The 24,573-nt window shown below is 35.0% G+C and overlaps 1 protein-coding gene across 9 annotated transcripts in view; it reads left to right on the top strand.

Moving 5' to 3' along the window:
- The window catches only part of KDM4C (lysine demethylase 4C), a 247,789-nt gene that overhangs the window by 36,957 nt on the left and 186,259 nt on the right, over window positions 1-24,573 (top strand). For 5 of the 9 annotated variants that reach the window (XM_053932680.1, XM_053932684.1, XM_053932682.1 and 2 more), the window contains 3 exons: window positions 2,161-2,210; window positions 10,384-10,487; window positions 13,497-13,634. In XM_053932680.1, the coding sequence (XP_053788655.1) occupies window positions 2,161-2,210; window positions 10,384-10,487; window positions 13,497-13,634 (292 nt within the window). Of the gene's footprint in view, window positions 1-349; window positions 417-2,160; window positions 2,211-2,703; window positions 2,800-10,383; window positions 10,488-13,496; window positions 13,635-22,143; window positions 22,325-24,573 lie in introns of those variants that run through there. The other 4 variants (XM_053932686.1, XM_053932683.1, XM_053932687.1 and 1 more) reach the window with 4 other exon arrangements.

Below are 24,573 nucleotides of genomic sequence, written 5' to 3'. Positions count from 1 at the left end.
TTTAAAGAGCTATTAAGTGTTCAAATTCTCACATAAGCTAGCTGTTGGGATTAAGAGTGAAGATTTTTTTTTCTCTGACTTGGTCAATTGAATTCAGGAGCTTTTTGTTTAATGTAGAGTAGACTAAGAATCCAGCAAGATTAATGTCTTTCACCATGAAAGGCAGGTGCATGTCTGCTAAGCTCAGTTTTCTAATAAATGGTGTCAGGAATCAAGCCTGAACGGTTCTCAAGAGTGACGTTGGGACTCCTAATGTGTCATAGTACAAAGGATTGTCTGTCTCCATTCCTTTGTCCTTGTCTTAGCTGTGAGGAACAAGCAATTTCAACAGAGGGAAGAAGTAAAGGATTGAGTAGCAGATATTATGGTACAACTCAAGTGAAGACTATGGTGAAAAACACTGACTTGCATTTAATGTATTGTATTTCTTTGTCATTTTAGATTAGCTAAATAAATAGCTGTAGTCCAGTTAAATCATGCACTGTCTTTCCAAAAGCTTAATTGATGTCTGTATTTTTGTAATATTGAGATGTTTATATTTACAAATGGAAGCATGTGGCTCCATATTATTATTAAATTGTATAATATGTACTTTTGAAGGAGTAACAGTTTAGGAGGAACACCAGTTTAATTAGAGTCAAAGCAAAGTACAGTATCTAGTTTTGAGTTTTTTGTTAGATATAAACAGTATCTGTTCATGTGTTGCTTTCTGGAGTTGTGTATTTAAAGACATACAGTACAGTATATAATGCTATACATAGCATTTTTCTCCAATGGAGTGTGAAGGATGGCAAACATAGAGTTTCGATTGGTATGGACACACTGGTGTGTGTGTGTGTAATATGGAGTGAAAAACAGTCACAAACACTTTGGAAGTACAAATGGAGAGAAACAAAGTGCATTTTTGTGAGACAGCAAAATTCTGATTAAAACTGCAAACACTGAGCATAGTAAACTGAAAGTCTCTTTGTTTAATACCATTTGGAATGGGTTGTCAGTGGACATCTGTTTATCTTACGGAGCACTGATTTATGTAGTGGTCTTTCTATGCAGATATTTCAGTTGTAAAAGAGTAAAATTGCAAAATTTTAGTGTGTGTGCAAATAACAACTTGAGGTAGTTGGATGTTTATTGCTTGTTTTTCTGAGTGATTTTTCAAGGCTGATGAATGAAATGTGTTCACAGTGTAGTAAAAGACTACATGTTTGCTTAGTTTAATAATGTACAGCTGAATATACATTTCCTTATTTTCTAAACCATGTTTTTTATTAGAGAAGAATCAATCCAGTGTTATTGCAACATTAAACTGAAACAAAAGCCTACTATATCACATATTAAAGCAGTTAAAGTCAATAATAAATACTAATTAAAACATACATAAGTCTATGAAGTGTAGTAAATACGTTAATAACAAAGAGAAGCAGAAATGAAACAACTTTTCAATACTTCTCTATTTTTTTGCTGCAATAAACATTAAAAATATTGTGTTCTTTTGTATTTTTTGCTGAATTGTTGCAGACAGCATGTGGATTTTTTTTAGAAATAAGATTATTGTAAGAACAGGGGATTTCTAAGATATGTACAATTATGTAAATTGAAGAAAATCTATTTCTTTAATAATTTAAAACTCTAATTGTAATGATTATACAAGGCCAAGTTTTATTCCACAGCTTTTGCTATACGAAAAAATATAAATGTTTAATGCTCATATTTTTCTGTTGAACCCATGTGTCTTGTGAAGCACGCTGAAATTCAAAGAAATTAAACTTATATAAATTAGACTTATTTTACATTTTTTTCATTTCGTTTGGAAAAATAAAGTATGTGTTTCTTTTTTAATTGTGGTGATGTAATAATATCAAATATCGTCAATGAATGTGACTTTAAATAGTGAATAAAACATTTTGGAACTACATAATGCAATATTTAAAGTAGAAATAAGCTAAGGTTTTCTCAAACATCTGCCCCCCCACCCCCAAAACCCAAAGTCTGTATTTTTTCCTTAGATTTTAATATATTTTTTCCCGTGTAATTTTTCAGTCTTTAATCTTTTTGACTTCTGTATAGTTAGATATTTATCATACATGAATGATGACTTTTAGTCATTATGTAGAAGTTATGTCTTTAAATGTTTCATCCTTTTCTTTATGTGAATTTTAGGTATGCTATTCCTCCAGAGCATGGGAAACGGCTTGAAAGACTAGCTCAAGGTAGGATTTGTGATATTTTCATATGTATGGTGTTTGAAGGACAGCCCTTGAGGAAAGTGAGAAACATTGTTCTTGACTCACCTACTGTTTTATTACTTAATGTTGTGTGACTTTTATGTGTGTACAGTATTATTGCCCTGAGGAATTCTTAAGAATGGAAGTGGTTCTTTGATTTGTGGTGGTTGCTTTTTGTGGGTTTTTTTTTTTTGTTTTTTTTTTTGTTTTTTTTTTTTTTTTTTTTGTTTTGTTTTTTTTTTTTTTTTTTGTTTGTTTTGTTTTGTATTTGTTTTGTTTTGTTTTGGTTCTCTTGGAACTTTATTTTGTACCGGCACTTATAGCTTGGTGAAACTTATGAAAATGAGGCTTAGCATTTTGTTGTTCATTAGATTTTCATTGCTAGTATTTTTGTCTCCTCTGTGCCCTTGCTCTTTCTTGTCCTGAGCTTCTTCTCATCAGCAACTTTTTTGAATATTTTTATTCAAATTTGATACAGAGATAGAAATACTGAAGAGAGATGAGTCTCCAAAAGTTTCATCAAAGTTGATGGTTGGGTACAGGATGGAGTCCTGGTTAGTGCCTCTGTGAAGGGGTAAGCAGACAAAGTGTAGAAACACTGTTATTTTTTAGCAGCTTGTTGACTATTGAGCAGGCATATAGATCCACTTTAGCTGAAGCATATACTGGCTTTTGCCATTTAGAGGTGGCAGAAATGTTTGAGAGACGGAGCAGAGATATGGTTGTAAAGTTGAGGACTAAGGGATAAAAACCACTAGATTCTCACTCAGTAATTTGTTTTCTTTTCAGTAATACTATGCCTCTATTTTTGTCTCTGAATTAAGAGCGCAAATTATGAACATGGGAATAATTAGGGATGTTTTTTGGCCTGGCAGCCCATGTTTTATAGCTTGCTAATAACTATTAAAGGAATTATGGAATGGAGTGCTTAATGAAATGGAATTAGAGGAAAGGAATGCTATTGAAAGTTAATAATTAGATCTTGTGCATCAGAACAAAATTCTGAGAATTCGTGTATGTTTTGTATTCGTATACATTTTTTTTCCTCAGTATATGGGTGCATGACTCTTTTTCTGAGCTATTATAAAACTGTTGCAGTTAAAGATGTGAAAGTAAAGACCTGTGAACTTACAGTCTTAAAAGTATGTCTCAGGAAAACAGATTTCAACCTGAATAATTACATTTCCTATTCCTAAATTTTACCATAGTTTCATTTGAAAACGTTGTCAGTCATTTTCTTTGCCTTCCACTTTCTTTTTCCAATGTAAAGTATAGAACTCTATACACTGTTTTTCACTGGTAAACACATTGGAACTTGTAGACACTGGACAATAGACACTGACTTAGGATGATTCAATAATTTAGTTTTACAAAAAATGATGAAAGAGTAAAAGAAGAAGAGAATTGAAAAATTTTCAGAGGGACCCTAAGACTGTTGAAAAAAATGCCTTTTTCTTTTCATAATTGATAGTAAACTCTAACTTTTCAATGAAGAGAAGTGTAAATAAAGGGAAGGGGATATAGTAAAGACTTGTGATGACTGGCATGGGCAAGGTGACCAAAAAGTTATTGTTCATTGAGTCTTCCAGTATATGTAGAGACTCCAAATGAAGTATCTTGTCAGGTTCAAAGTAAGCCTAAGGTTTATTTCACAGTATGCATTCCTTTCTCTCCTTGGAGGATTCTAAAATTTTCATTGAATCCTGAGCAAGATTGGAGCACAGTGGCACACAAATATGTTAGAGGAGCATAGGAACTGCCCCTGGCTTTCGGAATCTTGGAGCAGCAACTAGATTAGTCAGAGGAAGACAACTTCGTGCTGTATGTAAACGCTCCTCTATACACAATTCTGACATTTGACGGGAGTAAGATCTTTGGGTAGATAGACTTTGCACGTGATATTCTTTGGCTGCTTTGGCATTTACTGGGGATTTCATATTGCTTGATAACGGCTGTGCAGTGTTCTAAAACCATTCAAGTTTAAATGGGCTGTAATGAATTTTTCTTTATTTTCAGAGTGAGGGAAAAGGATGGGCAGTTGAAGCAACACTTGTTCACTCATTTCTAAAAATTAAGTAGTATTGAGGCACGGTATTATCTGTTGTAGATGAAAAAAAAGCTCCTTCTTTCTTTGAAATACCTTGATTTCTGTAGATATTGGAGTAACCTATACAAATTCAGGAAGTAGGTAACTTTTGGAGAGACATGAAAGAAGGAACTGACCTGAATATGCACAGCCGTCGTATTGCTGATGGTGGCCTTATACCGTAATGGAAGTGGGACATAAAGCATCAGAGAAATGGAAATCTCCAAGGCTACTGTTTTTCAGAAAGTGATAGGTTTTACTGGGGATACAGTATCTTGATGTCCGGGTGCTAGTCAGAATTGGACACATCTGCACAGAATTGTCCACTGCTGCTCTTAATTTTATGTTAGTGTAAGTTACAAAGAACTCTGGGGTGAATGGAAAACTTCCTTGATGAATCATGCTTATGATCATAACGTAATTATTTTAATTCCAGTACTATGTTTTGAATAGCAAATAACAGATTATAGAATTAGATACTGAACAGAGATAATAAAATTTCAAATAGTGTTTGTTCCATTACATTTACTGAATGAAACTGGGTTTCTGTAGGAAAACTAGGTACTTATACAGAGATTATTATTGTAGCAGCAATATAAGATAGGTGAGTTAGGTAATGCTGAAGAAGATTGTCTGTGAAACTAAGTTTTCAGTATTTGGTTTTAATATATTCTGAGATTTTTTTTTTTTTTTTTTTTTTTGTGAGTAGATTGTTTCCGTGATATTTTTGGTCCAGCTAATAGTTGAGAATGGAATGTAAAAGATAATACTACAATGATGAACAATAAAAATAATGGATTTTTTTTAAACTGGAAATTAACATTTCTTATTGTTTCCATGCTGTGATCTTCTACTTTGCAACTGGTGCCTTCTAAAATACAGCCTGTTTCACATAAGGTATCTTACAACGATGAAAGTATAAAGTAAGCTGCATGGCTGCAAGTCACTTAAAAAAAATGTTAATAAAACATAGTGTAAATAAGATCATTGTACTTAATACCATGTGTAGCAAAAATATTTTTGCATGAGTGCAACATATGAAGGAAAAAGAAAGTAGGTTATTCAGGAAGGTTAGCTCTGATGACCAGATACCTACTGAATTAATTGAATGCTTGTAAATAATGCAAATAATAAAATAATACATTAAAAATGACAGATTGTCATATGTCAAGGCAGGAGTTAATAATTAAAATTAAAGGAAGGTTAGAATATTTTCCATTATCTTGTCTGCACATCACAATTATAACACGTGCCTTTTGTGCATGAATGCTTTCATTTTGGCTTTCCATTGAAATCTTGATTGACTGTGGCGCCTACAAATGCCTTGTCTGAAAGACATTAGACTTGCATCTAATAAAGACAACAGTTTGATTTTGCCCTTCAGCTGCTTTCTCATTTATGTAGATTTTTTTTTTCAATTTTATATAGACATAAATGTAATAAAAATCTCAAGTGAGCTGTTAAATGCAATTTTTATACGTGTTATGTTAATCTGTAATACCGTTGTATTCTTAAACGATTTTTTGTTTCACAAAATGGGTTAGAGAATAGAGGCAGAGTGGCAAATGAGAAATGTTGATTGAAGGATTTTGGAGATCTTTCAATAGATTGTTTGAGTGCAGAAACTGTTTTAGAAAGGAGATGACATCAATCTGTGATGTTCAATTATGTCAAAGAAGAAACTAAAATAAAGTTTAATATATTGTTAAGTATATATGGTTGTTGTACAAAGCTTTTTATGGTGTATGGTATTCATGACTTCATTTTATGCAGAAGTCACTACCTGTTATGTAGGAAAACAAAATAATTATTGAAATGAGACTTGAAGTAGAATTTGCGTAATTTCTAAGGATCTTGAATGTGAAAACTTTTAGCAGTTGAAGAATTGAACTTTTTCTCAGAAAAATAATTAATCAAGTTAGAAAAATGTTAAATAAGAGATAATAAACTTAAGGCTTGAACATGTTAATCTGGGTATACCTATAGTTGTATTTCATACCACTTGAAAGCCTCTTTGCGGCTTTTGTATTCTGCTTTGTGTAGCGTACAAATTGTCATTGTTCCTTTGTGATGGTTGTCGTCAACCATCCTCCTAATTTCTTTCATAAGTCCTAATTAGGACTTATCCTCCTAATTTCTTTCATATTCAACACAGAAAGTTAAATCAAATTAGTTCATATCCTGGCAAAATAATATAAATAAATTATATAAATAAATATTATATATTTATACCTATCAAATTAAAATTTAAAAGAGAAGTAAAATCTAAAAAGAGAATTTTTAGGAAACTTAGTACTTCTGTAATCTCTGCCATTGTTTCATTAGTACTGATCTGCAAATTATGATTAATACTTTGTGTTAGCCTTTTAAATGAAGGTCTGCATAAATAATAAATAATAATAACCTTGAGCTTAATTATGTTAATTTGATTTATATTTACTTTCATTAACCTTAAACTACATTAAATATATTTACAATTTAGGGTGGTTTTTTTTCCCTTATGTTGTGAATTTTATGATTATACATTATTTAAAATAATGTTAAAGAGAAATGCAGCACTTTTAAATTTCAGGTAAAGTCTTGAGTAAGGAAGTGTTGAAAATTATAGGATGTCTAGCTTCATTCATTGCACTGGTCAGGATTTGATTTGAAAGTTTCCTAAGAATATGATTTTATGTGGATGTCATTAAATAATGACTATTCGTGACCAAATTATGATTTCCTTGATCATTCAAGGTAAAATATAGCAAATCAATCTGTTCAGTCCAATGGAGTTGTAGAATTATACTTTTGGGAATAGTATTGTAATTTGTGCATATATTATTTTAGCTGGACATAATGTAGTTGAAAACATTATGGACATATTCTTAGAAGCATAGAGAAACATTCCCAAATATCTTGAAAATGCTAATCAGCCAGAGAATGGAGCCCAATCCACTTCAGTTTGCCTGAGTGATAGGTATGATATTGATGTGGTCATCTAATATGAGCTGCATGTGATATGGTGGAAAGACACTCTCAGGGTGGAAAGGAAAAATGACACTGCCAGGTAGCAACGCTCACTATCCCTCAATAATTTAGAGATTTTAACTTTTTTTAAAAAATATGTTCTATATCCCCCCATGGCGAGGAATCTGCTGAGAGCTCACTGCTTCTACCTTTGCCCAAAGATGGGAAGGCTTTGACTTCTCTCTAGCATGTATTTGGATTATAAATTCTGTGGAAAGATCATGATGAGGTGGAATACCATTGACAAAGGATGTGTCTTCCCCAGTCCAGTGATGTTGCTGTTACTAAAGTAGTTTAATTTTGTTTATACAAATTATATTGGTAAGATTGGACATTTTGGGCTATGTTATATCTGTTAGAGTATATATATAGAGTCTTGCAAGGGCAAGTTTTTGGTTGTTAACACAGTCTGAAGCCTATGCTTTCACATACTCTTTGCTGTTGCTGCTTGGGCTAACTAAATAAGGGTTTGAAAAAGCTGAGAGGAACCTTGAGTTTGGATAAATGTCCTCTCTCTGTAGTTGTTCATGCCAAAACATTTGGCCAGCAGGTATTGAAACACATGCTTACCATGTAGACCGTTCCAGTTCTGCTCTAGCTGTTAAAAATGTCAGTGTTTCTGTAAATCATGGATTGGAGAATTCTCAGTTTGATGGTCTTTTTCTCATGGACATAAATCAATGAGCAACCTAATTCAGTTTTACCCTGCACTCTTATTTCTCATTGGCTTCTATGAAGTAATTGTTTTGAATTCTTACTTTTTTTCTTTGTAATAGTTTGCAAGAAATAAAAAGGGAATAGGTGTGCCATGTCTCAAGAGACCATCCAAGAAACTGGGGTTGCGTGTGAATTCCTACAAAATACCTGCTCTTGCAGAACTGATTTAGAGTTAATGAATTAGTGTTAGTGGTTAAATTAAAATTTCATGTGTCCCTTAAAGGCTTGAATGTGCTGCAGGATTTTAAAAGTAGTTACATTCTAGATAGATACCAGTATTTTTTTCTTTTGGATGTGGGATTTCACTAAACATACAGGATTGCATGGTAATCCCTTTAATTGGTAATTTTAACATCAGCTTGGTATTTCAGAATGATTCTTAATGTTGTGGGCATACCTTGAATTGGCCTGCATTTAATGTTCTTCTAAGAGTCTCATAATATTTCTAATGCAAAGTCCTCTATTCAGTATTTTTTACATCTGCTAGCCAGTTCTCCCCCAGGGGTTTTATTTTCTGGAAGAAAAGATTGTGTGACCTTACATTTAGCCTGCCAGACAAAAGATCTTCTGATAAAGAGAGTGTTGTAATGAGGAAATACTACCTTCCTTTCTTTCCTTGTTTATTGAAGGGGAGCTCCTTTGAAAAAATGAGGTGAATGAGGCTGAAAACTCTTATGTGCACAAGTGTAGATTCTGACAATCAAAAGATATTTTATAATGTGTAGGCTACACTTCGATTACACTGTGAGGGCTCTGTAACCACAGCAAATGTTCTCCTGTAAATTTCTAGTAGTAGATTTTGAGTAGGTTGTGTTCTGCTGCTCTGTGTTATTTGCGACTTCCTTCGAATTCAGCAACAAGCCTCCCTTCTGGTTGGACTTGTCACAGCTATGTCTGATCTCTTGGAGCTGGAGTGGTACAACTTAAGTTTTGGATGTCTGCCCATTGTTTGCTTTTTATCATCTTGTGTTGAGCTAATGAAGCATATTGCAGTAACGTAATTTGGTGTAAAATTTGTTTTCTCATGGAAAATTCAGTTAAACTCTCTCTGCTTTTAGCAATTAAACTTTTAGCTACTTTTCATATCAACTCTTCCCTTAAGTCTCAAGTTTTTCACAGTAAGTTGCTATGTATTTCTGTTAATATACTGCTCAGGACTGAGGTTTCTTGAGGCTCAGAAACTGTAGATTCAAAGTTTTGATTGCTATAATTTATATTATAGGCATTAATTGTGAAAAAATAGTTGATTTGTTTTTTGTTTTGCTGGAGTCCACTAATTGTGGGCTAGTTTCTTTTAACTGTCTTTTAGTCAGTGAAGCCACATATAACTGTACCTATCAAATAGTACTTTTTGAAACTTACAACATTATTTGCAATTCAAAGAGAGAGTAAAGAATTCTGTGCTTGTTGTTGGTGAGAAAAAAAATTAGGAATGGTGAATTTGAATAAAATTTGATCTCAGGGCAGCTTAGCAGGATTCTTAGTACATTGACAAGTAAAAGTCTACACTATGCCTTTGCTATTTAAGTGCTGCCTAAACTTATTTCTGAGAAATCAGAAAAATACTGTTCTTTCAGTACTGGTGAGTGTGCTAGGTTGACTGTACAAAGAATATAACAACTATAATAGGATAACTTTTAGATTGCTCTGAAGTTTCAGGGTGCTTAGTGGACATAATATACAAGACTCACCAGAAAAAAGAAATTAAATCTAACATTAGAGAGAAAGCTACAGAGTACGGAAAATTATTGGTCTTTTTTTTTCTCAAGGATTAAAAAAGTTCAGATGGTTGACTGAAAATATTTTGCTTTTTTAAAAATAGAGTAAGCATGTTTTTCCAATAATTAAACTGCTTCTGTGAATGATGAATTACCATTTATGTGAGAGGAATACCACAAACTGTACAAAGTTAGGATGTTGTATGTATTTACTGTATAGATGGTTTGTAAGTGAAAGATAAACCTATCTTCATGGAATCCTTCTAAAGTTATTTACTGCAATTTATTTTCATGTGTGCAGAATGAGCATTAACATAAGAAAAGTTTCCAGCAACAATATATTTCTCTAAAGGGTAAGAAAGTATGCCTAAATGTCCAGGTCCGCATTTATTCTAAATTATTTCACTTCAAAACAAATAAGGAAAACCCTGTAGCCCCTCCCACTGGAAAGCAGGTGAAAAACTTAGGCGGTGCATTTGGTTTTTGTGAAATCTCTCAGAACCTAGGAATGACATGATAAAAAATTCTAAAGCAAGTTTAAGTAGTATTAAATTTTGAAAAATATTACAAAGATTTCCTATTTGATTTAATGAAAAGATGTACACTTTTGCTTTTCTTGCCTTATTAGGGTTCTTTCCGAGCAGCTCTCAAGGATGTGATGCTTTTCTTCGCCACAAGATGACTTTGATTTCTCCGTCAATATTGAAAAAGTACGGAATTCCTTTTGACAAGGTACATTAATGTGTAGGCTACACTTTGATGCCCTCTCATGCATAATGGTGGCTTGGCAGGACAAATGTCACCACTCCAAACAATTGCCCTACCTTCTTTTTCTCACACCTTTATGTACTGAGCAAGATACCATGGGCTCAGCTGCCCTGGCTGTATCCCCTCCCACCCTTCTTGTGCACCCCATCTTCCACACCGGTGGAATGATGTGGGGAGCAGAAAAGGCTGTGTAAGACATGCCCAGCATGAACTGGGACACCTCTGTGTTATCAATCCTCTTGGCAACAGAGGTGGGATAAAGACACAGATGTGTTTTATGCCTTTTTGGAGCATCACTTCACTTATCATGCTTAAGTCAACCTATGTGTAAAATTGAAGAAATGTAGGCATTTAGAATGATACTGCATGCCTTGGAAACCAAGCTTTTTTGAATAAATTACTCATAAAATAAGTAGTTTGTTTTCTGAATGATTTATTATCATATGGAAATGTTACTGCTGTGTTCAGTTTTTGTAATATATAGGTAAATATACTGATTCACTTCATAGCCTTGTGCTTTATCATGAAATGTCAGGTGAAACTTTCCAAGCTGGATGGTTTTATAACCGTATTTATAATTTTGGATTTACAGAACATTACTTTGAACAGTATAATTTTGAGTGGTTGGTGTTTAAAGTAGCATATTGCAGAATGTCAGTATACTTTTTTTCAGTATGACACATTTGAGGTGGGGTAAGGGAGTTGATCTTTGTATTTTGGTGTCTTGATTATTCCTGTATTCTAATTTAAAGGATAATAATCCTCTAAAAAGGTGGGTGTGGGGAGAAGAAAGAAAAAAAGTGCTGCAAACAGTTAAATATTTAAGTTTGGTTCTATCACCTAGTCTTCGGAGGAAGCAGACTGTACCCAAGTGTAATTGTAATTAATGGGATTCAGTGAGAAAGTGAATATAGAGAACCAGGCTGTGATCTCTCATGGCTCAAAGTGATAGGAGTGGAAATGTGCTGAATGCTGATAAGTCAGCCTACGCCTACCAGGTGGCAGCTGAACTGCTGCTTGTTGTAATAGAATACCTGCTAGACTGTCAGCAGTGGGAGGGTGTATTGAGATAAATTTTGGAATCGTTAGCATTGAGAATAATCTTCCTTAAACATTCCCACAGAGATTGTTGAAGTGCTACAGTAACAGTTACAATATATGCAACTATATGTGCATTTGCGTGCATATACTAAATATGAATCCACAAAAAATTTAACCATGCAAAATGCAAGATCCAGTTTTTTTCTCTAGCCTTATTGGCTACTTTTCTTGTTTTCCTGTCTTTCCTTCATCCCTTAATACAATCAGAAATAGACCTCTTTGAAGTGCTAACACTGTGTGTTCTTGCATTGGGCAAAAAAGCAAAAAAAGAATTTATAAAATGATAAAATAACAATTTTGAAGGAGATAGTAAAAGCAGAAATTGAATGTAAGACACCTATACCAGTAGAAAGTTGAGGTTTAGGACATGACATTAAAAAGAAAAATATTTGAAGTTGTAAGTTTTAATTTTGGTGACTTTAAAATTTAACCCTTCCTTTTTGTGATTTAAGTCATAAGGTTATGCCCCTAAAAAGAGTCATATTTGTCCTTCCAGTTTTTCTTACTGTATTGCTTATGCAGAGCCTTGCCACACACTCAAAACACAACCTACTTAGACTCTGAGAAGTCTCCTTATTTCATTTCGTGTAATAAACAAGTACGTATGTTGAACGGTCTTCAGTCACTGCTCAGATTATTTGCTTCATTTAAATAGATCTGTTTGCTTTTTAGTGGGTCTGTTGTCTGATGTTTGTTTCACATAAAATGTGTATCAAACAGAACATGGAAGAATCTCCTTTAATTATTTACTTCTGTATAATCTACTTTATTAATTAACTCTTATCAGATAATTCAGAAGACAGTGTGCTGTTTCAAGTCTTTGAGTAGCCTGTCCTTAATAAAGTCTCTGGTGGTCTGACTTTTAGAGATTAAAGCTGTCACTGTGTGGAGAGAATATTAGTGACTGACAAGAAGTGCTGTCTCCTCTTTTCTCCATGTAGGAGAGCAGCAGTCCATCCTAGTGTAGGAGGATGAGATTTCTCTCCTGAAACAGAATAACCTGGCTAGTGATTTATGGTACCACACATTTTTTTGTGTGGTTTACTCTAAAAGCTTTTCAAGTCTGATGCATCTCTTAAAACTAGTTGGAATTTGGGTTACTTTTGTATATACAAAATATAATTACTGTGCAGTTTTAGGTTGGCTTTTCTTTTCCTTTTTTGTTTTCTGCTTTCTATAATATCTTACTGATCCAGTGGTCCTTGCATGTTTTCTTTTGGTTGTAGTCCTTTGAAATTACCCTTGCTCAATTTCTAAAACAATGTCAGAATTCAACTGTAGTCCAGCTTTTCATCTTTTGGAATCTCCTTTTATCCCACTTGTCCTTTAGTTATTTGGAATTCTTGTTACTAGTAGTGCCAGAGTGCTCCTGCTTTCTAAAATTTTGCCTAAAGAGAAAGAGGGGAAGGACAGTGGCAGCTTAAAATTTGTGTTTTAATAGCTTTATCTTGAGACATTCTGCACAACATTTAGGCATGGTAAATTGTGGGTATTTTGATCCAGCCTATCTTTGCTTCCTCTCAGCCAGTAAGAATGATATCTTCTTCATACTGTCTTTTCTAGTTAATTCCAGGTTTTATTACCAGTCAATCTCTGCTCCAAGATTAACTTCTTTGAGTTCTTTCTGAATTTAAGCATTACACTTAGCTATGTATTTTGGAATAAAGAACATTGTCTCAGATATACTGTTTCTGTTTAAATTAAATCTCATCTCTGTACAAGGTAAAAAATTGATTTGTTTAGTTAGTTATAAAGGTGTATGTAGTTTTCATTGCTATAGGACTAGAAATGCTTTGTAATGTGTTTCACTTTGAGGTTTTTTTTAAAGTTTATTTAATTTGACCTTTTAATTTTTTTTTTTTACTGTTACAGGTTACACAAGAGGCAGGAGAATTTATGATTACTTTCCCATATGGATACCATGCAGGGTTTAACCATGGATTTAATTGTGCAGAGTCAACAAACTTTGCCACTGTTCGATGGATTGATTATGGAAAAGCAGCAAAATTGGTAAGTAAGCAGAAAATTGATGTGTAATGAAATATTTCCTGTGATTATTTCTTTGTGAGAATCTCAGGAAGGTGATGAGAAAGGTATTAGATCAGATAATACATCAAGGTGCCATTCAAATTTAATTTATAGTTATTTTGATAGTAGGTATTATACTTCCAGCAATATATATTCCTGTCAGTAGTAGGTTTTATTTGCAGCTTAATGTATTTATTATTCTTCGAAACTACTTCTGTTTGTGGATATATTTAAGCCGAAGCTTCATACACTGAGGTTAATATTTGTGAAGACAACAGACTTCTGTTCTTAAATCTCCTTTAAACTTTACTGTTTGTGAAAGCACGACTAGGAATTTTGATACCTGGAAAGAAGCATAAGTAGTGAAACTTCAAATAAAGTTTAAAGAAACATGTTCAATTTGTCTCATCATAAATCTGATCAGAAAACTTGTAGTACAAGATAATAAAGCAACTGTTTGAGGTGTGTATAACTGAAAATATTTTAGGCTGAAATCTTGTTCTATGGTGTGCATGCCTTCCTTTTTTTGTGTACAGCATAAAATCATAGAATCTGTGATGTTACAAAAAAATTCCAACATCACTCTGTCCAACCTTTTACTGAAGACCAATGTATCAACTAAATCAAAGCACTAAGTGCCACATCTGGTCGTTTCTTGAATGCATCAAGGGACGGTGACTCCATTGCTTCCCTGGGCTGTTCTTCCAATGCCTGACCACCCTTTTGGTGAAAAATTCTTCCTGATGTCCAGCTGAACCTTCCCTCGTGCAGCTTGAGCCTGTGTTTTCTCATCCTATCATTTGTTCAGTGGGAGAAAAAACTAACCTCCACCTCACTACAACCTCCTTTCAGGGAGTTGTAGAGAGTGATAAGGTCCCCATTGAGCTTCCTTTTCTCCAGGCTAAACAACCTCATCACTGTCAACCACTCCTCACAGGACTTGTACTCGAAAGCCTTTACCAACTTCATTGCCCTTCTCTGATCTCACTCCAGTGTTTCAATGTCTTTCCTGTAGTGAGGAGCCCAGAACTGCACAAAGGATTTTAAATGAGGTCTCGTGGGAGCAATCCCTGCCCTGGTCCCTGCTCTTGCTGGCCACACTATTGCTGGTACAGGCCAGGATGCCATTGACCTTCTTGCCACCTGGGCACTGCTGGCTCATGTTCAGCTGCTGTCACCAGCACCCCCAGGGCCTTTTCCTGTGGGCAGCTCTGCAGCCACTCTGCCCCAGCCTGTGGCACTGCCTGGGGTTGTTGTGACCCCAGGGCAGGACCCAGCACTGGGCCTTGTTGAACCTCACACCACTGGCCTCAGCCCATGATCCAGCCTGTCCAGATCCCTCTGCAGAGCCTTCCTACCCTCCAGCAGATCAGCACTCCCACCCAGCTTGGTGTCCTCTGCAATCTGACTGAGGGTGCACTCAATCTCCTTGTCTAGATAATTGATAAAGCTATTAAAACAAAAGTGGCCCCAGTACTGTGCTCTGGGGAACACCAGTTGTTAATGACCATCATCTGGATGTAACTCCAATCACCAGCATTCTTTGTCCCAGCCATACAGATGATTTTTTGCTCAGTGAACAGTGTGTCTATGAGCTGCTGGTTTTCCAGGAGAATGTTGTGAGAGGCAATATCATAGGCTTTGCTGAAGTCCAGGAAGACAATATCAATAGCTTTTCCCATGTCCAAGTCCATGGATGCTCATTAGAGGAGGTCGTGTTGGTCAAGCAGGACCTGCCTTCTACAAACCCCTGCTGGCTGGGCCCAGTGTCCCTAGTTCTCCTCTATGTGCTGTGTGATCATAATTAAGATAATCTGTCCAATAATCTTTCATGGCACTGAGGTCAGGCTGACAGGCCTGTAGTTCTTTAATGCTTCTTTTTGATGGGCATGACACTGGCCAACCTCTGGGCCTCTGGGACCTCCCCAGGACTGGTGAAAAATGATGGAGAGCAGCTTGGTGAGCTCTTCCACCAGCTCCCTCACACTCCTGTGGGTAAATCCCATTTAGCTTCATAGACTAAATGAATGTCTAAGTGGCATAGCAAGCCAGTAACTACTTTCTCCTGGGTTACAGGGGATCTATTCTCCTCCCTGTCCCTGTCTACCAGCTCAGGGGGCTAGTTGCTGTGGGGAAACTTTCTGACTGAGGCAAAGAAGACATTAAGTACTTCGGCCTTTTCTTTAGCCTGGGTGACAGTGTTCTCCCCTGCCTCCAGTATAGCATGGAGATTTTCTTTGGCTCTCCTCTTTTGTAAAAACACTTTCTATTGTCTTTCACAGCAGTGGCCAGTTGTAGTTAACTTTCACCTTTCTAGTTTTCTCTCTACATGACCTCATTACATCCTTATACTCTTCAAGAGGTGCCTGCCACCTTTTCCAAAGGTCATAAACTCTTTTCCTTTTCACTGAGCTCCTGTGAAAGCTCCCTGTTCAGGCAGGCCACCTTCTTCCCCACCATCTTGTCTTTCAACCCATAGGGATGCTCCTGAGCCTTCAGGACTGTGCAGGAGTCTCTCCAAACCAGTGTTCTGAATAGGCCAGAGTTGGCCCTCCAGATGTCCAAAATGAAGGTTCTATTGACCCCTTTCCTTACTTTACCAAGAATTAAAAACCGTTATCGTTGTGCCTAAGACAATCTCCCTCCACCACATCTCCCACCGGCCTTTCTCTATTTGTGAACTGCAGGTCTAGCAGGACCTCATTCCTGGTAGGCTCTTACCAGCTCTGTCAGGAAGTTACTTTCCATGCATTCCAGGAACTTCATAGAGTGCCTCCTTTCTGCTGTGTTGATTTCCAGTAGCTATCTGTCAAGTTAAAACCTCTTACAAGAACAAGGTCCAGTGGTCATGAGATTTCTTCTCCAAGCTTCTCCCAGAATATTTTGTCTACTTTTTCATCCTGGTTGGGTGGTCTATAGTAGACTTCTATCATGATGTTTGTGTTGTTAGCCCCCTGAGTCTTACCCATAGTTGTACAACCCTATCATCACCTTGAGCTCTATGCAGTCAAAATACTCCCTAATGCAGAGAATCATTGCACTGCCTCTACTTCCTCCCTTGTACATTCTGAAAGCTTGTAGCCATCCACTGATGGATGTACAAGTAATGAAGTAAATGCAGAAAATCAAAAAAAGTGGGCAATTAATTCAGCAGAAGTTTTTACTGTTTTTCAATATTCTCTGATTTTAATAATTGTTAAAGCTTATATAAGTCTTTGTATGATTCAGAAGAAGTTTCAGTTGGAGGCATTTTCTTCATTGACTTGTTCGTAGTTGGAAAAAACCTTTCCAGTAGAAACCTCCTTAAAATATTAGTTAGTACAATGATACGAAGTAAAGGGCAAAATCAGCTGTGCTGGTTTAATAGCCTAGTAAAGAGAGTGAACTCTTAATAGACACTGGAGACTGAGAAACACCTTCATGAGAAAGTTCTCAAAAAGTACTGAAAATGTCTAAAGGCATCTAACTTTCAGACAGGTCTCTTACCTTTAGTAGGAAAGTTGTGTTTTTAATAGCCAACAGGTAAGGTTGTACTATAAAGTTAATTTTAAACTCTAAAATGCATTTGACAACCTGTGCATTTGATAACTTGAAATTTCTAGGAATAATACAATGTAACAAAGTCAAGGTAATACAAAACACAAAGTCAAGGGAACCATGGCTGCATGAGAGTTGAATGTGGCAGGTGGAACTGACTTGGATTTTAAAAGATTTGAATGTCATGGAAGCTCTAAAATTAATTCAGCCGAACTTCAAGAATGGCAGACTGCATCTTCAGATGTAGCAAAGCTGAGCTGGTCCTACCTGCAGCTATCTCCCTGTCACTGTACTGGCTTCATATTTCTTACATTTTTAAAAAGTAGTCTACTATTTGGTCTATAGCTTCCCCCAGTACAAAGTCTTAAATGTTTTATGTCTCCAGTATGCATCTCTATTATTGTATTATACTGTAAATTTAATGTCATCTTTAAATTCAGTGGAGTTAGATCATTATAAAGCTAGTGTAGTTGTGTTTCTTTATGCCACCCCAAAAGTGCTACTGAAATTCTGAAATTTTAGCTAGGAAGTCTTTGCATATACACTCTAAATATTTTGTCAAAATTCTGTAGTGTATGGATGAAATCTTTATCTTAGGGCACTAAATTCTGTGATTGGTGGCTATAGCACATAGGAGCAGTGTTGTGCATATATAATACAAGAAATTAAAGTATTTCTCTGGTGTCTACAGTTAAATTGAAATGCCTACAAGTTTCAAAGATGTGGGAGCAATAATAACTAATCTCCCTCTACAGAAAAATCTTAGATACCATTGTCAAATATGAACTGCAGTTTCTTTGGCAAATGGTCAGCGTCCTTAAAGTTATTTGCTTAATTCTTATCACTTATTACCACAAGAATGAGAATCAAAATTTACTTTTCTTCTCTTTTCTAAATGAAAAAGAACATGCTAGAATGTACTGATGGTAGGATATTTTTAAATGGAATTGTATATGAAGAAGAGATCTAAAGGAAGTGTGGTGAACTAATTCTCCCCAAAACTTACTGGTATTTGTTTATGGCATAGAAATAGGGTAAACAAGACAAACAGAGGAAATATTAAAAAATCATAGAAATATTTACGTTGGAAAAGACCTTTGAGATCTTTGAGTCCAGCTGTTTAACTCAGCATTGCCAAGGTAACCACTAAACCATTCCTAAAGGGTCACATCCACAGGTCTTTTAAATACCTTCAGGGTGGTGACACGGCCATGTCCCTGGGAAACCTGGCCAATGCCTGACAACCCTTTCCATGAGGAAACGTGTCCTAATACCTTATCTAAACCTCCCCTGGTGCTACTTGAGAGAAAAGCCCAACCCTCACCTCACTTTCAGGCAGTGCTAGAGAAGGGAGAAGGTCTTCCCTTATGACAAATTATCTGACAGGATTTTCTTGGTACCACTGCATTACCACTAGCTGAAACAGTTACTCTGAACAAAAAATGACTTCTGCTTAGTGAAACAACATCAGATCAATCTTTCTGAATGAATTCTGGTAAACTAAATGTTAAAGTTCAAAACCTGGTATTTAAGACTACCACTTAGAACTGTCTGCGCAAGTATTGGCATAGACCTCTGTGAACACAACTAGCTGAATTTCTGCAGCTTTTCCATCTAGTGTTAAGGTACATGGCAAATGCCGACAATTAGCTCAACAGCCTGGCTTTTATCTTCTCTCCCCTTCAACATTTGCAGTAGCCTTCACTTTACATGACTTCTCATTCACATGCACAGATGCAGACCTAAATTGCATGTTTATCAGTGGATGCTTATAAGAAAATGCATGTATATCACTTTGGCTTAAACTTATTTTAAACGTTCTTTTTTAAACTGCTAATAGTCCTAACAAAGAAAGGGGAAGACACCAAAGTAATAGCAATAAATCTTAGCTCAGAATTTATGGCCTCAGTTGATACTGCCAGCCTTTCATTCTGGATTGCTCTCGACATAGGCAGTTCTATCAGTGGGCAACTCCCTTGCCAGAAAAGTATTATGTGAGCATTCAAGTTTGACACTGTTTCAGTGCTGCACAGATGCTAGCTAAGAGGGAGAAGCTCCACAGCAAGTTACAGGATGCCCAAGGAAGTTATAGGATACTGCTGCACATTAGTAATCATCCCCTCAGCTTCAGAGGGTAGTGTTGGCAGCTTCTGAGGCAAGTGGAGCAAAAAAGTACCCACATTGTTTGAGGACTATATGAGGGCCATTCAGGTTGGATTTTTACAGGGACAAAAGATAAATTCAAGTAAAATTGCATTGTTGTCCTTCTAATAAGTATTCCTCTGTATATGATACCTTCATAGGGAAAAAAATTATTACATGCTTTTGGTTTAATAAATGTATGAAAGTGTTAACTTAATTAATATGCTTTTTATTCACAGTCATTTTATGAATAGCTCTGGAAAGTAAAACAAGATTAGGGAATCTTAATTAAAAACAAAAATCCAAATGAACTGCAGAAGCATAATCAATACAAATTACATTAAGCAAATTTAATTAAAGGCAGTCACATTAAATTTATTCTAGTTGGATTCAAAGCTTTTCCAAGTCAAACTGTTTTGTAACAATTTTACAAGCAGCACAGCAGTCAGTAAAATTCCACATTATTCTAAATTAGCCATTATGTGCTAGACACATCATTTTTATGAAACAAAGTACTGATTAGGTTACATATTGGAGTTCAGCAACAAAGTCAGGGTAAGAAAAATCCACTTCACTCTCTAGACTTATTCCATACAAAGTTAATACACTATTGCTGTCCACTTGATTCTGCAGACCCATGTTCAAAAGCAATCAAACAGTTTCATCCAAGTTATCATCTCTCTCCACTCGCAAGACAAGTACTTGATGAGTACATGGCAGAATACCTGGCTCACAGAAAATATGAATCTGCCTACAAAAAAACAAATAACATTTCTCCTACAAGGTGCAGACTCAAAGAAATGCTGGTGACTACCAGGACCCAATGATAATCATTATTAACACTAAAGTTCTGTTTGAAATGAAATATAATTTGCTTTTTAGAGATGGTGAATTATGCTCGCTGTCTGTCAATAGGGCACGAATATTCTCAGCAGCTTCCAAAAGTCAGAAATAGAAAAATTTGGTTAACTGCAGAATCCTGTCAAAATACATTTCTGTGAAGGTAGCTCAAAAAATAAAAATTTTAAAAATCCTTATTTTTTACAAAGTTAGCACTTCATTTACCTGCTGAAAGAACAGTTTTTCTTCAATTTATTTCCATATTCTACCCCTCACAAAACCATGAAATTCACAGGCACGATGTTTCAAAGTTTTGTTAATCTAAAAAACCCTCTGAATTAAAACTCAATTACCCCAATAAAACAATTAAAGCAAGGAAGTTGTAATTCTGAATATCAGATTCAATAACTGCAGCCTTTACAAGACTGAGAGGCAGCTTCTTTTAAAAAGTCTGACAGACCAGGTTACAAGATCAAGCAACAAAACTTGCCAACACCATTAAAAAAAGACTGCAAAGATCTTTCAGTTACAGCCACCAGAGACCCATAACAGAGTTTAATCTTTTCTGGGCAGAAGATCCTATAATAACAAAGAAAAAGTGAAGATTGATTTAATATTTATAGCTAAAATGTGTACCTTGGTATATCTCTGATTTGTTTCTAAGCTTAATAAACAAATATTGAAATTATTTAATACTGAATATATATATATAATATTTTTATGATATAATTTTATTTTTAATATATATGTATATGTGCCACAGTGGTAATGCCTAACTGGTTAAAAGTTTGTCAGTCTGCTTCCCTCCAGCAGTACATGGGGAACTGCTGTATTTCAGATTCCAAAGATCTACGGTAAAGATCTACTGTAAAGATTAGAAAACTTTTTGTAGGTTCTTCCTTTCAAGAAGAACCTTTCTGATTTGGCCATCAGAAACTAATAAATATTGCTAACAAGTTTCCACCTTTTGAGTGTAGAACCTTTTTTTGTTGTAATGAAAACTATGTGCATGCGGGAAAGGGGACAAATATGGCAAGGCAAACCATTTATGTGCTCAGCATTGCTGCTAATATTGCAAATACTGTATATAATGATGCCTTACTGAAATCCGCTAAATTAAGATTGTGCATCACCTCTTTATTTAGATATATTCACTAGTGCTAACTCCTTCTGATCACTTTGCAAGCAGGGGACAGGGGGAATTCAAATATTCAAATAATTTCCTAAAAACACACCAGTGATACTGTCTTTTATGGCATGCTTTCAACTGTTTGGTTTGGTTTGTTCCATGGAACATTCAGGACTTAGAGATCATACACAGAAAAACTATGAAATTGTCTTGTTTCAAAAATACTATCAAGCATTCAGTTGAGTCATATACAAGGAGTTGCTGATGACTGTTCTACCTTTAAACACAAATTTTTACATTAATTTGGCATTTTCTTTTTTTAAACGTTAAGAGAACTGTTTTGTAACAATTGCAAACAAACCAATGATTTTGTAAAGAAAACTACTTTTATAAGGAAGAATTCAATTAGAATGCTCTTGAAACACAAATTTTCTAATATAAACCATAATATAAACATAATATAACCTTTAAATAGTGACAAGTAAAATGCATACAATTTTTTAACTGTTACTGTAAAGCGAATTATGAGAAGAAAAGTCCTGTAAACAAACACACCTGTGCTGAGTCCCTAATTCTTACCTTCATTTACCAGGTGGTGTATGGAACAATCGGAAAACAAACTACCCTTTTCAGAATTTGACATAAGTTTAGCAAGGATTATAGGGTGTAGATGTGTGGGAAATAAATGGTTGTGAATAGCAATAAGAATATACAAGGGCCCATATCCAACCACTGCTTTATTAAGGCACCAGCAATTACACTTTATTTAATTATGCAGAATATAGACCTTTACTAAAAACAAGGACTTTACTGATAACTTAATTCTAACTTACTTATTTCTAGCCAAACTCTATGAAAACTTCATTTTTAAATGTGCCTGCTACAGCTTCAGAAGAAACCTCAAAATTTGTCCTCTCCAGATTTGGACCAAGACCAACAGTTGGGTTTTAAAGGCACAAACATCCCAAACTCTCATAGCATTTCTGCTTTAAGAAAAAAGTCCAATACAACAAAAAAACCAAAAAACTACAAGTCAACAAAACACTTCTGATTTTGTGTTAATTTAAATATTTCACTTTTAATATCCTACTTATTCTTGTTCAGGGTATTAAACAACACTTGACACCACTTCTTGTATGAAATTAAATTCATGATGCAGGCATGCAGGCATTAATTTGAAATTAATCTGTCAGGACACAGGTAAAAAATATTTATCTTCTATAGACAATTGTAATCAAATAGAAAACGCACTGAAATAGCAAGCACAGAAATTCTACGTACACCTCCCTCAATCTTTTCAATCCTTTAGATGTCTCACTTTTCCCAAGACCACACTTTCAGTGACTCAAGAGCCCATGTCTGTTTCCTTCACTACTTTTTCTCTCTCTCAATTTCATAGGTCCTGCATCTTTTCCATACACGCTCTTCCTCTGTTTTGGGGTAGAGGATTGTCTGAAATGTGAGTTGAAGATAGTTGCTCCTATGCAGGTCTAGTCATATGATGTAGCTTACAATTGGTTTCATCTTTATTCACAGCTTCTCTATCTTAAGTGAAGGGTATATTCCCTATCTCAAAATTTGAAATTTAGCCAAACCCACAATTTAAGTTCATTTGAATAAAAATCTAAAAATAAAATCCTGTGTAATTTGTTCACAACATTACTTGACCAAGTCAGCTTTCAGTTAAACCAGTGTAACACTGAAGTCAACTCAAACTGTAAATACCAATAATCATATCAAGCAAAATGAGAACTCTTACTCCCTGCAAACCCTAGCACATAATATCTCTAACATCATTATTATATTTTTGCAGCTATATTCCATGTAGGGCAACCCCATTTCAACACTTTCATTTTTTTACTTTTTGTTGTTGTCATCCTGATGCCACATGTGATAAAAATGTCACTAAACATTTATTTTTAGAAACATTCAGTATTTTTTCAAAAATCTGACCTTTTTCACAATGCCCTTAGTATTTCTTTAACACCCTTTTCCAGGACAAAAGCATTTTAGTAATTCCACTACCTCCAAGTAGTTTACTTTATAATCACAGATATAACAGACACGTGATAAGCAGATTTTAAGTCGGGTATCTGTGTTTGTTATACCATGCTTCTTGAAGGTTTTCTATTTATGGCAAGATTTTGCCTCTCTGAAATAAAAAAGTCTCTTTTCTTTGCCCATCATGAAACTTGTATAAAATATAGTAACTCTGACAACGAAACCTTATTTTTTTGTCCAGTGTGACTGACTGAAAACACTCTCTCTTTACTTTATTCACAGCAAGATCTAACACGTTATTTCTTTATCCTCTTCTTATCACCTCTTTGAAACTATACTCACACTTAAAGGGAATCAGACATGAAGTAAGAATAGATGTAAGAATCACTTCTGGCCAAGGTAGAATTCTCTACAGTTTCTATGTCCATGGAATTTCTTCAGCAAAACTTCAATATAATATGAAGTCACCTCTACATATATATCTCATCCACACAAAAAAGAAATGTAACTATGAATAATTTTGTGACGCTTTTGCCAGAATGTATTGTATGTAGACTCACTCAAACCACCCTACCCACTCAAACAGCTATCCAATAAGGCTCACAGAACACCAGCATTACCTAGTATATTGTTTTGTATCACAGTGTAATTTTAAATTTCAGTGTTAAAACTAATTTAAATCATCTGATTTGAAATATTTAATTCATACATATAAAGAACACAGAAACCGAAAAGTAATGTGATTTACAAGAAAGTACTGGAATAATTTTTAACTTCAGAAACATCTGCCAAATTATTAACTTACATTCTGTTTCAAAGACATTCAATAGGCATACTAAATGTCACCTATCTGGATTTTTTTAGTAAAATCTTGTACAATCTTAGAGTATGAGACAGATTCTTATATACTAAATAACAACTTAATGGCTGATACACTAATCCCAGTATATTAATACCCTGTAATCACCCACATAAAAAGGGGAGAAGAACACAGAGAAGGGGATGTTGTGACGTTACTTTATTGTAACCTTCCCCTGTAAGAGTAAATTTTTAGTTTTCCTCAATCCACTGGAAACAAAAACGTATAAAGGTTACATTTCTTCTCTACATGTATCATAGGTTCATCCCACAGCATTCATACTAATGCATCAAAATATCTAGACCTCTGTCTTTCTTATATATTGTGATTGTTCTCAACAAACCTTGAAAACGCCACTGAAACACTGCATTTACTGAACTATATTAACATATTCAACATAAGTAACTTCATTG

Source organism: Vidua chalybeata, chromosome Z (genome assembly GCF_026979565.1).
Source record: "Vidua chalybeata isolate OUT-0048 chromosome Z, bVidCha1 merged haplotype, whole genome shotgun sequence".
Classification (NCBI taxonomy): domain Eukaryota; kingdom Metazoa; phylum Chordata; class Aves; order Passeriformes; family Viduidae; genus Vidua; species Vidua chalybeata.
The sequence above is the reverse complement of the archived record's forward strand: the minus strand, read 5'-3'. Positions and strand labels throughout refer to the sequence as shown.